Raw genomic sequence first — 14,263 nt, 5'->3', positions numbered from 1 at the left:
GGTGGTCCAGGGGCTGCAAATGGGACCCGCTGTGACCTTTTTGCATCACACTTTGAGGACAAGACCGCTTCTCTCCGCAGTGAGCTTGACGTTGTTTTTAGTGCAGCTCCAGTTGAGGTGTCCGATGCCACCATCTGCCCAATTTTGTGGGATCAGTTCCAGTTATTGTGGCCTGATGATGTGGACAAGGTGCTTGCAGCAGTGCGACCGACCACTTGCCCTCTCAATCCCTGTCCCTCCTGGCTTATAAAAGCAAGCCGAGGGGGTCTGACTGGGTGGGTCCAGGGGGTGATAAATGCTTCTCTCCGGGAAGGGGTGGTCCCTGCTGTCCTTAAGGAGGCAGTAGTGCGACCACTCCTGAAGAAGCCCACCCTGGACCCGATGGTATTAGGCAACTACCGCCCAGTTGCTAACACTCCTTTTTTAGGGAAGGTACTTGAGACGGAAGCCCTGTGGGTGAGTGGTTCCCGAGTCCGGGAGACAGGCTCATTGCCTGTTCTGGATGGGGTTGCTCTGCCTCTGAAAGAACAGGTTCATAGTTGGGGGTACTCTTAGACCCATTTCTGTCGTTGGAGGCTCAAGTAGCCGCCACGGCTCGGAGTGCCTTTTACCATCTTCAGTTGGTTCGCCAACTACGGCCTCTCCTGTACAGGGATAGCTTGACCACGGTGGTACAGGCATTGGTAACCTCAAGATTGGATTACTGCAACATGCTCTATGTGGGGCTGCCCTTGAAGCTGCTCCGGAAGCTGGAGCTAGTGCAGAATGCTGCAGCTCGGCTGTTGTCTGGACCTGCCCCTTTCCAGCATGTAACTCCTCTGCTGAGGGAACTGCACTGGCTGCCTATTCGCTACCGGGCCAGGTTGAAGGTTCTTGTACTTGTGTACAAGGCCCTAAACAACTTGGGACCAGGATACCTGAGAGAGCACCTTCTCCCTTACCAACCTGCCCGGTCACGGAGGTCATCCGAGGGCCTGCTCCTGGTGGTTCCACCTTGATCCATCCTCCGATTGGAATCCACCAGCGGAAGAGCCTTCAGCGTGGTGGCGCCCCTCCTGTGGAACTCCCTGCCTCTGGAAGTCAGGCAGGCGCCAACCTTGTACTCCTTTCGGCGCCTCCTGAATACATCTTTATTCCAAGAAGCCTTTCTTTAACATGCAGCCTTGGATTACTGTTATTGCTTCTTTTAAATTTTGTTTTAACTGTTTTTATTCTTTTTTTTTTTTTCATTTTACCTTGTACACCGCTCCGAAATTTTTCAATGGGGAGCGGTATATAAATATTCTAAATAAACAAATAAATAAATCAGACCTCTGACAAGAAGAACCTGCATGAGAAGAAAGAGGGAGAGAGAAAAGGAGTGAACCACTCTGGCTGTGTTCCCTGCTGGCTTTGGCCCTGCTCACTGCTGAAATGCAGTCCCCAATAGATTTATTATTAACATCTATATATATTGCTCTTTTTTTAGCCAATAGACAGTGCACAGCAATTTAAAACAATAAAACTGTAAAACAATAAAAAACAAGAACATTAAAAACAGTAAAACTGAAACATCAGAACTACTATGACTGTTGTTGTTGTAGTTGTTTTTAAATGGATACTGTTGTTTTTATACTGTTTTTATGTTTTTTAAAATTTTTGTATACTTTTAATGTTTACTATTTTTAATTGTTGTGAACCGCCCAGAGAGCTTCGGCTGTGGGGCGGTATATAAATGTAATAAAATAAATAAATAAATAAATACTACATAATTTAAAAGGACTAGATTAAAAGGATGCATTATCACATCCTTACTTAAAACTGGGAACATTAAGATTACCTGTGAGAGGAAAAAAGGGTTGCCCATCCTAGTTTAAGTCACCTATTTGGCGTTTTGTAAGTAGCCTTGCATGTGTAACAGGATTAATTCTGTTGAATATCAGAAGGAAATCTAGTAGCCTGGCGCCTACACTGTACTCCTTTTGTTGCCAGCTGAAGACCTTTTTATTCTCTCATTATTTTAACATTTAATTTTTTTTTTGTTCTAATTCTGTATTTTAATCTTATATCATTTTTTTTTGCTGCGTGGTTTTATCCTGGTTGTGCTTTTTATACTGTATTTTGTATTTTTAAACTGTTGGTTGTTTTATTATGGTTTTAATTTATTTATTTATTTATTTTATTTTATTGCATTTATATACCGCGCCCATAGCCAGGGCTCTCTGGGCGGTTTACAGAAATTCTAGAATTAAGATAAAAACGAGTATACAAAATTTAAAATTCTAAAACACAGAACATACACACATAGAGCATAAAAAACCGTTAAAAAACTAAACATGTGGGTGATTAAGATGTACCGCCATATGCCTGGGCAAAGAGGAAAGTCTTACATTCAACTAATTAAGTGACCATTGAAATTATTATTTGATAAACAAAATGTGTGAACTCAGCCTCACTTCTACAAAATGACAAACTGCTTGATAATAAAGGCAGACAATTTGGAAAGATCATAAATAGGCAAGCATGAAAAGAGAGAGAGCTTCGGCTATTGGGCGGTATAAACATGTAATAAATAAATAAATAAATATTCAAGATCAGGGCCCAATTCTATGTTTAGAGATTGACAAGTGGTGTTCACATTCAGGGCATTATTCTACGCCTCAAGTTCAAATCCATTTTCAAGGTGTGTTTGTGTGGGGGGGGACACACGCAGAAGAAAACACAAAAGCTAAAACATTGGAATGGAAGTTGGTGCACACATTCAGGACAACGTTCCCAGTGCTGACTTTGAAGAGAGGGTGAATAAATCATAGAATAGCAGAGTTGGAAGGGGCCTACAAGGCCATCGAGTCCAACCCCCTGCTCACGCAGCACCTGGGGCGCCGTTTCTCCCCCCCTCCCCTCCCCTCCAAATCGCAACGTCACTAGTCACCGTTCCTCAACGGTCGAGAACGCGTTTTCATCCCTCTTCTCGCGAGACTTCGTTCCCCGCGATTAAAGCGTCTGAGGGGTTCCCGCCCTTTTCGCTGCGGCCCCGCCCCCACCGCGAGCGCGCTACATCTCGCGCGACTCCTGGAAGCTTCTCCACAGGAACCCGAGATGGCGGCGCTGACTGGTTCTCCCTCAGCGGGGCTGCCTGCCTTGGCGACGGCCGCCCCGAATCCCGCCCCGCCGCCGCCGCTACCAGCCCCGCCTGGCTACCGGACCTTCGAGCCTGAGGCGCTGGGGCTCAACCCGGGCTGGAGGCTCACCAGCTACGGGGAGCTGCGGGGCTGAGGCTGCAAAGTCCCCCAGGAGACGCTGCTCAGGCTCCTGGAGGGACTCGGCGGTCCCCGCCCCGGGTTGGCCGGGGCGGGGGATGATGCGGCCGCGGCGGCTGCCGGAGCCCTCACTCCCACCGTCGGTAAGGCTTGGTAGGGACCGGGGCTGAAAGAGACGGGGGAGCAGGAGGAGGAGGAGGAGGAGGAGGAGCACTCGAGGAGTGCCTCGGATTTAGGCCTTTCGGGTGGCGCCTATTGTGTGTTGCCGCCGATCAGAGCCTGCACTGCAATAGAACAAAGTGATCGTGTTCGGAAGAGGTACAATGGACTGCACCACGGGACAGTTGTAGATGGAAACAAAGCCCTATGAGGAGAGGCTGAAAGAAATGGGCACGTTTAGCCTGGAGAAGAGAAGACTGAGGGGAGACATGAGAGCACTCTTCAAATACTTAAAAGGTTGTCCCATAGAGGAGGGCCAGGATCCCTGGGGTGCCGCAGGGCTCAGGCCTGGGCCCAGTGCTCTTCAACATTTGTATTAATGATTTGGACGAAGAGGTGCAGGGAACGCTGATCAAATTTGCAGATGACACAAAATTGGGGGGGGATAGCTAATACCTCGGAAGACAGAAACAAACTTCAAAGTGGTCTTGATAGGCTGGAGTGCTGGGCTGAAAACAACAGGATGGAATTTAATAGGGATAAATGCCAAGTTCTACATTTAGGAAATAGAAACCAAAGGCACAGTTACAAGATAGGGGATACTTGGCTCAGCAATACTACAGACAAGAAGGATCTTGGAATTGTTGTAGACTGCAAGTTGAATATGAGCCAACAGTGCGAGATGGCTGCAAGAAAGGTCAATGCTATTTTGGGCTGCATTAATAGAAGTGTAGCTTCCAAATCACGTGAGGTACTGGTTCCTCTCTATTCGGCCCTGGTTAGGCCTCATCTAGAGAATTGCGTCCAGTTCTGGGCTCCACAATTCAAGAAGGACGCCGACAAGCTGGAGCGTGTTCAGAGGAGGGCAACCAGGATGATCAGGGGTCTGGAAACAAAGCCCTAAGAGGAGAGACTGAAAGAACTGGGCATGTTTAGCCTGGAGAAGAGAAGATGGAGGGGAGACATGATAGCACTCTTCAAATACTTAAAAGGTTGTCACACAGAGGAGGGCCAGGATCTTTTCTCGATTCTCCCAGAGTGCAGGACACGGAATAACAGGCTCAAGTTAAAGGAAGCCAGATTCCAGCTGGATATCAGGAAAAACTTCCTGACTTAGAGCAGTACGACAATGGAATCAGTTCCCTAGGGAGGTTGTGGGCTCTCCCACACTAGAGGCCTTCAAGAGGCAGCTGGACTACCATCTGTCAGGGATGTTTTAGGGTGGATTCCTGCACTGAGCAGGGGGTTGGACTCGATGGCCTTGTAGGCCCCTTCCAACTCTGCTATTCTATGATTCTATTATCTCTTCTCGATCCTCTCAGAATGCAGGACACGGAATAACGGGCTCAACCGTGGCTCACCTCTTTCCTCCGCTACCTTCGCTCTTGCTCCCGGGCAGCTGAACGCCTTTGGCGTAAGACCAGGGACTGGGCGGACTTTGTCCATTACAAATTTGTACTCTCCTCTTTCTCTTCTGCCATTTCACTGGCCAAACAGCAATACTACTCAACGTTGATCCAGTCAAATGCTAGGCATCCTCAGCGGCTCTTTGCGTCCTTCAATTCTCTCCTGAAGCCTAATCCACCATCTCTCCCCACCTCTCTGACTGCTAATAATTTTGCCTCTTTTTTCAATGCTAAAATCCAAACTATTCGCTCTGATCTGGCCAGCTCTGCTCCTCTTCCAGTTCCTGTTCCTCATCTGTCCGTTCCTCCTGCAAATTTCTCTGCGTTTCCTTCGGTCTCAGTGGATGAACTGTCTACAATACTGCGCTTTTTGAAGCCTTCCAATTGCTCTCGTGATCCAATTCCCTCTCGTGTCTTTATAAATCTTATTCCCGCTATCCTCCCTTCCTTGCTTCATATTATTAATTTTTCTCTGTCCTCTGGCTCATTTCCTTCTGCTTTTAAACATGCTACAGTCTCTCCCATTCTCAAGAAACCTACTCTTGATAGGCTATCTCTGTCTAACTACCGACCTGTCTCTTTGTTGCCTTTTGTCTCAAAGATCCTGGAGCGTGTGGTCTACTCTCGCTGTCTTGACTTTCTTACTAGTAACTCTGCTCTAGATCCTTTTCAATCCGGATTCCGTCCTTTGCATTCCACTGAAACAGCCCTTACTAAGATCACCAATGATCTTCTTACTGCCAAGTCTAAAGGCCTTTATTCCATTCTTATTCTCCTTGATCTAACTGCAGCCTTTGACACGGTTGATCATGATCTTCTCTTAGATTCCCTTCATGACCTTGGACTTTGTGGCTCTGTCTATAACTGGTTTGCCTCCTATCTAGCGGGTCGCTCTTTCAGCGTGTTGGCTAATGGCAGCTCGTCTTCCTCTTTTCCCCTTTCAGTTGGGGTTCCGCAAGGCTCGGTGCTTGGCCCGTTGCTGTTTTCATTATACATGTTGCCCTTGGGTAAGCTTATTCAATCTCATGGCCTCCAATATCATCTGTATGCCGATGATACACAATTATATCTTTCATCTCCGGAACTTTCTCCTGATGTTCACGATCGTATCTCGGCATGTCTCTCAGATATCTCAGCCTGGCTGCTTCATCGTCGTCTGAAACTAAATATGGCAAAGACTGAATTGCTTGTTTTTCCTCCTAAACCTTCTCCTCATCTTTCATTCTCTCTCACTGTCAATGATATTACGCTTACTCCGGTCAAGGAAGCTTGCAGTCTTGGCTTCATATTTGACTCATCGCTCTCCTTTATTCCTCATATTGAGGCAGTAGCTAAATCCTGTCGTTTTTTCCTGTATAATATTGCCAGGATTCGACCATCTCTGTCTGTCTCTTCTGCCAAGACGCTTGTTCATGCACTGGTTATTTCCCGGTTGGACTACTGCAACCTTCTTCTCTCTGGCCTGCCTTCTTCTCACATCAGTCCGTTGGTTTCTGTCCACCACTCTGCCGCTAAGATCATCTTCTTGGCTCGCCACTCTGACCATGTTACTCCACTTCTGAAATCTCTTCATTGGCTTCCAATTCACTTCAGAATCCAATATAAACTTCTCCTGTCGACCTTCAAAGCTTTTCACGGTCTAGCTCCTTCCTATCTCTCCTCTCTCATCTCACACTATTGCCCCGCTCGTGCTCTTCACTCCTCTGATGCCATGTTTCTCGCCTGCCCAAGGGTCTCTACTTCCCTTGCTCGGCTTCGTCCATTTTCCTCTGCTGCCCCTTACGCCTGGAACGCTCTTCCGGAACATCTGAGATCCACAAGTTCAATCGCAGCTTTTAAAGCTCAGCTAAAAACTTTTCTTTTTCCTAAAACTTTTAAAACTTGATGCTGCCTGGACTTTATACTGTTAGTTTTACCCTACCCTGTGCCTGTTTACCCTACCCAGTGCTTGTTTGCATTCTCTTCCCCTCCTTATTGCTTTACTATGATTTTATTAGATTGTAAGCCTATGCGGCAGGGTCTTGCGATTTTCTGTTTTACTCTGTACAGCACCATGTACATTGATGGTGCTATATAAATAAATAATAATAATAATAATAATAATAAGTTACAGGGAGCCAGATTCCAGCTGGACATCAGGAAAATCTTACTGACTGTTAGAGCAGTACGACAGTGGAACCAGTTGCCTGGTGAGGGTGTGGCCTCTCCCACACTAGAGGCAGCTGGACAGCCATCTGTCAGGGATGCTTTAGGGTGGATTCCTGGATTGAGCAGGGGGTTGGACTTGTAGGCCCCTTCCAACTCTGCTATTCTATGGTTCTATGTGAGAGTCATATTTAGGGTGACCCTATGAAAAGGAGGACAGGGCTCCTGTATCTTTAACAGTTGCATAGAAAAGGGAATTTCAGCAGGTGTCATTTGTATATGCACAACAGTTAAAGCTGCAGGAGCTATACTAGAGTGACCAGATTTAAAAGAGGGCAGGGCACCTGCAGCTTTAACTGTTGTGATGAAGAGCGAATTTTACCAGGTTCCCCATATATACAAACGACACCTGCTGAAATTCCCTTTTCTATACAACTGTTAAAGATACAGGAGCCCTGTCCTCCTTTGCATATGGTCACCCTAGTCATATTTTTAAATCCCCACCCCCTCTCTGTGTGTGTTAAAACTACACAGCAACGCAACGCTTCCTGCAAGGAGAAGACTTGCCCAGCCGAGGAAGAGTTTGTGAATTTTTCTGATTCCCTGTTGTGCTATTTTTTTATTTGCAGAGGTCTTCCCCCCCCCCCCCCCCCCATTTAACACAAGAGAGATGGTCTGGTGTAGTGGTCTAGAGTAGTAACATGAGGCTGGGCTACAAATGGGAAGGTCCCCTGGTTAAATCTTGCCTTTCCCACAAACTCTTTAGGTGGGCTATACTCTCTCTATCTTAGCTCTCTGGCCTAGCTTAGTGAGAATGTGCAGTAAGGCATGGCTGACTGCTTTAAAGCACTATATAAACATTTATTTACTAATGTCTTCCTTTCCTGCAGTCCATTCTGTCACATTGGAACTGTGCCACCTAATTCCCCCATTTACTGCATTTTTAGACATTTATAATTGCTTGAGGTGGAAATACTTTTAGAGTTGCTGCAATGTTTCTGGCCCCTCTTTTCCACAGGTATTGGAATGGACTCCTGTGTAATCCCCTTGAGGCATGGGGGTCTCTCTCTTGTACAGACTACAGATTTCTTTTATCCATTGGTGGAGGACCCTTATATGATGGTGAGTAGAGGATACTGGTAGAAAGTGGAGGGGGTTGGTTGGTTGGTCTTATAGACGTGTTTGAGCTGAATCTAGGATGGAACATGGTACATTTGTGTTATGAGGAGGAAGGCTTTGCAAGTGAGGCTTATAAGGACAAGTGCCTTTGTGTGTTGCCATCCTCCTTGTTCCATGTCTGTTACTTCATGTCTTTCATCTAGGGTCGCATTGCCTGTGCCAACGTGCTGAGTGACCTCTATGCTATGGGCATCACAGAATGTGACAACATGCTTATGCTGCTGAGTGTGAGCCAGAAAATGACTGATGAGGTGAGAAGCACAATGGATAATTTTACGTTTTAAAAATACCTTTTTTAAAAAAAGTAGTTTTGTGTACAAAATATATGGTGTTTTATATTTAATTAGGGCATGGAGGGGTTGCAATAAAGGAAATTACTGTGTGACTGCATCTACTGAGCCAGAAATTTCTTGTTCAATTCTGGCTGTAGTCAGGGGAGTAGAGACAGTGATACTCTTCAAAATCTTAAGAGGAGAACACTATTCAAAGCACGTGCTTTGAATGCAGGAGATCCCATGTTCATTCTGCGGCATCGCCAGTTAAACCAATGTGTAGCATTAAGTGATGTGCAGTGCCCCTGCCTGTGAGTCTGGAGAGCCAAGGCATCCGTGTGAGAAAGAGAAGAAAAATGCATTCTGTATATGCTTAAAGGCATCTCTAATGCATAAAATGCATTCTGTACATGGTTAAAGGTGTTTCTAATGCAGAATTTCTATGAGGATTGTTGCAGGAATAAAATCGGACACTTCATGACTCAGTTTAGACATCATGCCAAGTGATCATTAGTGCTGATCCTAGTTTAGAACTGAAACCATGGTTTGAGTTTTGAAATAAACAGTCAAACCGTTTTGTAGAGCTGCTTGCTTTCATTTCCCTTCAGCACACCTGCTTCTATGGTGCAGGGGCTCCCAGAGGCGGTGAAAGGACTGAAATGATGGCTTGTCAATTCATGCCTCATGCCAAAAAATAGCGCAAACTCACTTCAATCCATTTTTTAAATTCTGATTTTCTGGCCAATTGCAAATCATGGCTTGTCTACTTGGACCATAGTTAAGCTTCCTTAATCACAGTTTGATTTGATGTCTGAATTAAGTCCATGTAGCCAAATATACCTGACGGAACGCCTCTCCCGACGAGAATATACCCGGTCACTACGTTCAACATCTAAGGTCCTCCTCCGGGTGCCTACTCCGAGAGAGGCTCGGAGTGTGGCAACGAGGGACAGGGCCTTTTCGGTGGTGGCCCCCAGACTGTGGAATGATCTCCCTGACGAGGCTCGCCTGGTGCCAACGCTGCTATCCTTTCGGTGCCAGGTTAAGACTTTCCTCTTTGCCCAGGCATATGGCGGCACATCCTAACTACCCACATGTTTAGTTTTTAATCGGTTTTTAATGCTTTACGTGTGTATGTTCTGTGTTTTAGTTTTAAATTTTGTATACTTGTTTTTACCTCAATTTTAGAATTTCTGTAAACCGCCCAGAGAGCCCTGGCTATGGGAGTGGTACAGAAGTTTAATAAATAAATAAATAAATAAATACATAAATAAATAAATACTCCATAGAACCATTGCTTTGTAGACCTTTTTTGTTTAACTATGAAACCTGCATGCAGAGAACTGCTTCTTTCCAGAACAAACCAGATGATTGCAGGCTCCTTGAATTCTTTATTATATGCTTCACTTAGGAGCGGGACAAAATCATGCCACTAATAATCAAGGGCTTCCGGGATTCAGCAGAAGATGGTGGCACCTCAGTAACTGGTGGGCAGACAGTCTTGAATCCTTGGATCATTGTTGGGGGAGTTGCGACAGTTGTATGTCAGCCCAACGAATTTATTATGTGAGTATTGAGATCTCATTATTAGGAGGGAATTTGAGAAAGCAGTGTGTGTGCAGAAGAGCTAATCGCATCTCCTTAATTGCTGGGAAGCTTGCAGGATCACCGAGATTCAAAATTCAAATGCGATTTTTAGTACAACTTTATTCAGAGAGAATGCAGTTTAATTCAGTCTATTCACGCGTGTCACATTCATTCAGATAGTTACCATTGCTAGAGCAATGGTGGCCAGCCGGTTCGTATACTCAGAAGCAGGAGATATGCTGCATGCAGCTTCTTTTTTTGGTGTTTAAGACTTCCTTGGAGCTTTGCTAATTTTGGCATACCTTAAATGCTCATTCTCCCAAGTCTTTGCAGGATCACGTCTTGATTACATATAGTGATTGTACATTAATTGGCCTTATCTCTTTGAAATTTTGGGTTTTTTTAATGCTAAAGGACATCTTTCCCTCAAAAACACTGATCACAATTTCACCTGCTTGCAACATTCCTGAATTATACAACCCTTGCTTATTATTTATTTATTTATTATATTTCTATACCGCCCAATAGCCGAAGCTCTCTGGGCGGTTCACAAAAATTAAAAATTCAGGTTTTGGGCTTATCTTGGAAGTCCCTTTCCCCAATGTTTTTCCCCCAAACTCCACTAATTACATGCATCTTGTTCATGTTCCACAGTTAGCTTTGCAGGTATGCATACCTGTTTTCCCCAATTCTTCAGCCTTTCTTCTTTTTGCATTGCTTAGTAACTTTCCTCCATCCAAACCTCAGTAACTCTTTCACCCAGAAGATAGCCATTATATGTTTTTATGTGGCAAAATAAGAGTTCTTAACCTGGTATAAAGCCACTGTTGCATCATTTTGGCCTCAATAAAAAGATCTATTTTCCCAAGTCTCTTAATCTAGTTTAGATTTAGGCTCTTTTTACTCTCTATAACAGCTTTTATGTTGCTGTTATTGGCAATTAATATTGTGACCTGTCTTAATGTTGAATTTAAACTGTGTTGCTGTTGTTGTTGTTGAGTCACCCTGAGAACTGTTTTATGGTGGCCTATATGCTCTGAGTATTGAACTCCTGTTCTTTTTTTATTCTAGGCCAGAGAGTGCAGTTCCAGGGGATGTGCTTGTGCTGACGAAGCCACTGGGGACTCAAGTGGCAGTGAATGCTCACCATTGGCTAGATAACGTTAGTTTTCATCTATGGGAAATCCTGCAGCCTCTTTGTTTTCCCTACATGCGGCATGGGGGATGGGGAGACTCCTCTTGTGTATATTTGCAAGAGGAACCTGGAACAGGGAAAATATTGTCACCATAATAGGCCTAAGATTGGTGCAGGCCTCAAGCTGCCAGGTAACTTTAGAACAACTCTAACCTCAAAGCAAGAGTCATCTGCCTGAAGTGAGCTAGGTAGGCAAGAGGTTTTATGATGCAACTGTAAAGTTGTCTTGCATCAAACAATGGAATAGCTTTGAAGTCTTACTATAGTGACTTGATTTGGTGGGTGAGAGGCTGCTGAATTTGCTAGCGAGGATTGGAACAACTTTTTAAAAATCTCTTACTTCTGTTACAGCCAGAGCGGTGGAATAAGATTAAACTAGTAGTTTCCAGAGAAGATGTTGAATTGGCCTACCAGGAAGCCATGTTTAGTATGGCCATGCTGAACAGGACAGGTAGGAATCCTGTTTGAGGTGTTCGGTTTCACCTGCACTTCATTTGCAACCCAAAGGGTTGATGCTGCTGTGCAAATGCATATGTATTTTTTAAATGACTTGGATAACTTGTAAGCTGTCTTGAACGTCTTATTTAGGCAGAAAGGTGGGAGAGAAATCTTTGTAATAAAGAAATCTTTGTAATAAAGAAGTCAGACTGCAGCCTTAAATATTTCAAGATTCTCAAAGCATTTACATTCCAAGACCCTCTTTAAAAGAAAATTACATTGAATTGAGTGTTCTGAATTCTTCTAACCTTCATCTTATCTCTGTGTTCTGTAAAGAAGCAGAGAAGTAAGGGTGACAGCAGTCTGTTTCTCTTACTCTCATGTATTAGAGCAGTCTTATTTTTACAGACAACACTGAAAGCTTTTGGTGGAATGAAACTCATGAGCCTCAGGTGTTTTAAATTATATGGCAGGGTTAACTTGATAATCTACAATGATCTGCAAAAAAAAAAAAAGCCTGACTAAACAAAACTGATTTCTGTAGTGATCACAAAGATTTCTGAAAAGGGTGGTTTGTGAACACATTTTGTAGAATTACATTGTCAGTTGCATGGAAAGAACTAGCATATTCAATTTGCTAGCCTTTAGCAGCACCAGTTTGTAGCACTTAACTTCATTGGGCAGCGGCTAGATTAATACGTCCTCTGATTCAGGATTCCCCGGACTGACATAGACCTGATTATCTTGGGAGCTTTCTAATACCATCTGTATTATTATTATTATTATTATTATTTATTTATTTATTTATTTATTTATTTATATAGCACCATCAATGTACATGGTGCTTGTACAAATGCCAGATGTATATTACCGTATTTCTTCGATTCTAAGACACACTTTTCCCCCCATAAACATCTCTAAGAATGGGGTGCGTCGTAGAATCGCAGGTGTGATTAGTATTCTTAGAATCAAAGCTTTTTTTCTGTTGGTGGTACTGAAATTGGTGTGCATCTTACAATCAATGAAATACAGGTACTTCCCCATCTTATAAGAAAGATTAAAGGCCGTACTTCTGTTTTATCCATGTTGCTGCCACCAGCATCCAAGATAATAAAAACCCGCAGAGGTATAAGAAATGAACAGTATTAGCGGGCTGCTTCTCCAGCCTCAATTATAGGCAGTAGTTCACTGAGAACTGCTGTGTACAGGTCTGGCTGCTGCTCTGTCACTTGTGCCTCCTAAGTTTTGTTCTTGTTCTCTAGCTGCCAGTTTGATGCACACTTTCAACGCTCATGCTGCCACAGACATTACAGGCTTTGGAATTCTGGGCCACGCACAGAACCTGGCCAAGCAGCAACGCAGCGAGGTGTCTTTCGTCATCCATAATCTACCCATCATTGCCAAGATGGCTGCTATCAGCAAAGCATGTGGTAACCGGTCTAGGCTCCTGCAAGGAACATCCCCAGAGACATCTGGTAAGAGAGAGAGAGCCTGGGCCACACTGGTGGGCAGATTAGAATCTACAGGTTGACCTCCGGGTAACTGCAGTAAATTAGCAAGGTTTTCTGATTTGCAATTGTCTGACAATAACAACAAAATGATTCTTCCTCCCTCCCATTCACCCACCCCAATTATACTGATAAAATGAAGAAAGCTTTGGAGAACCAGGCATTATTTTTTGTGTGGAATGATAAGAGTTCTCTTTGGTTCTGGTACTCCACAAGCTCCTGTGCTTTTACACTGGGCTCCACTTAGTAAATTTCGGGATTTTAGTAGATGATGATGATGATGATGATTAAATCAATTCAAACAAACACAAGCAAATCCAGCAACCTTGAAGTCTATATAGTTGCAGGGAGTTTTAAATACCTGAATGATCTTAACTTGCTCTCTTTACATGGCAGGGGGGCTGCTGATCTGTTTACCTCGGGAACAGGCTGCCCGCTTCTGTGCTGAGATCAAGTCTCCCAAGTATGGAGAGGGACACCAAGCCTGGATCATTGGCATCGTGGAGAAGGGCAACCAGACCGCTCGCATCATTGAGAAGCCTCGTATTATTGAAGTGACACCCCGTGGGGCCAGTGCATCCCCTCAGGATAACAATTCCAGTGCTAGCCCTGAAGCTGCCTCATGAGGTGGCAAAACGACTTTCTTCTATCCACTGTAGGCTCTGGAGTTGAAAAGCACCCTGAGGCTCTGGATCAGTGCGCTCTTCTATAGCACAATAATCCCCAGAATATTGTCCTCCTCATTGGACAATCTGATCTGATGCAAATCTGATGCAAATTGGTTATGAATCCATTTCTTGAAAGCCGGTAAATTGCGGCCACTGTTGATTGGGACAAGATGGTAACTTGAATGATTTATTGGAATAGTTCTACCTGTTCTTGAGCTCTCCCAGCTTTTGGTCAGACTGAGCAGCTGGACCAAAAGGAGGGTGGGGTGATTGTAAAAGCCATCTGGTTGGGCCAGAAGCTGCTCCTCTCTTCATGAAGCACCTCCTTTAAATCCCAGTCGTGGGCTTGGAGGAGCAGAGGAACACTAGAGGAGCAGTACCAAGCTCAGCTTCATGGATTGTTCCTTGGGTTGTAAATTATTGGTGATTTGAGTTAATAAAAAAAAAGTTGATTTCTATAGCTAATG

At 44.4% G+C, this 14,263-nt stretch overlaps 1 protein-coding gene across 1 annotated transcript; it reads left to right on the top strand.

The window, feature by feature from the left end:
• Positions 1-3,046: 3,046 nt before the first annotated feature.
• Positions 3,047-14,261, top strand: LOC134394053 (selenide, water dikinase 1-like). The gene is made up of 8 exons (XM_063119180.1): positions 3,047-3,382; positions 7,968-8,071; positions 8,272-8,379; positions 9,812-9,966; positions 11,059-11,149; positions 11,534-11,633; positions 12,883-13,095; positions 13,525-14,261. The coding sequence occupies exons 1-8, from the start codon at positions 3,079-3,081 to the stop codon at positions 13,752-13,754; spliced, it is 1,305 nt and encodes a 434-aa protein (XP_062975250.1). The 5' UTR covers positions 3,047-3,078; the 3' UTR covers positions 13,755-14,261.
• The last annotated feature ends 2 nt before the right edge of the window (positions 14,262-14,263 follow it).

This window comes from Elgaria multicarinata, chromosome 3, assembly GCF_023053635.1.
Source record: "Elgaria multicarinata webbii isolate HBS135686 ecotype San Diego chromosome 3, rElgMul1.1.pri, whole genome shotgun sequence".
NCBI classification, from domain to species: domain Eukaryota; kingdom Metazoa; phylum Chordata; class Lepidosauria; order Squamata; family Anguidae; genus Elgaria; species Elgaria multicarinata.
Note: the sequence above shows the minus strand (reverse complement) of the source record. Positions and strands in the feature narration are given on the sequence as shown.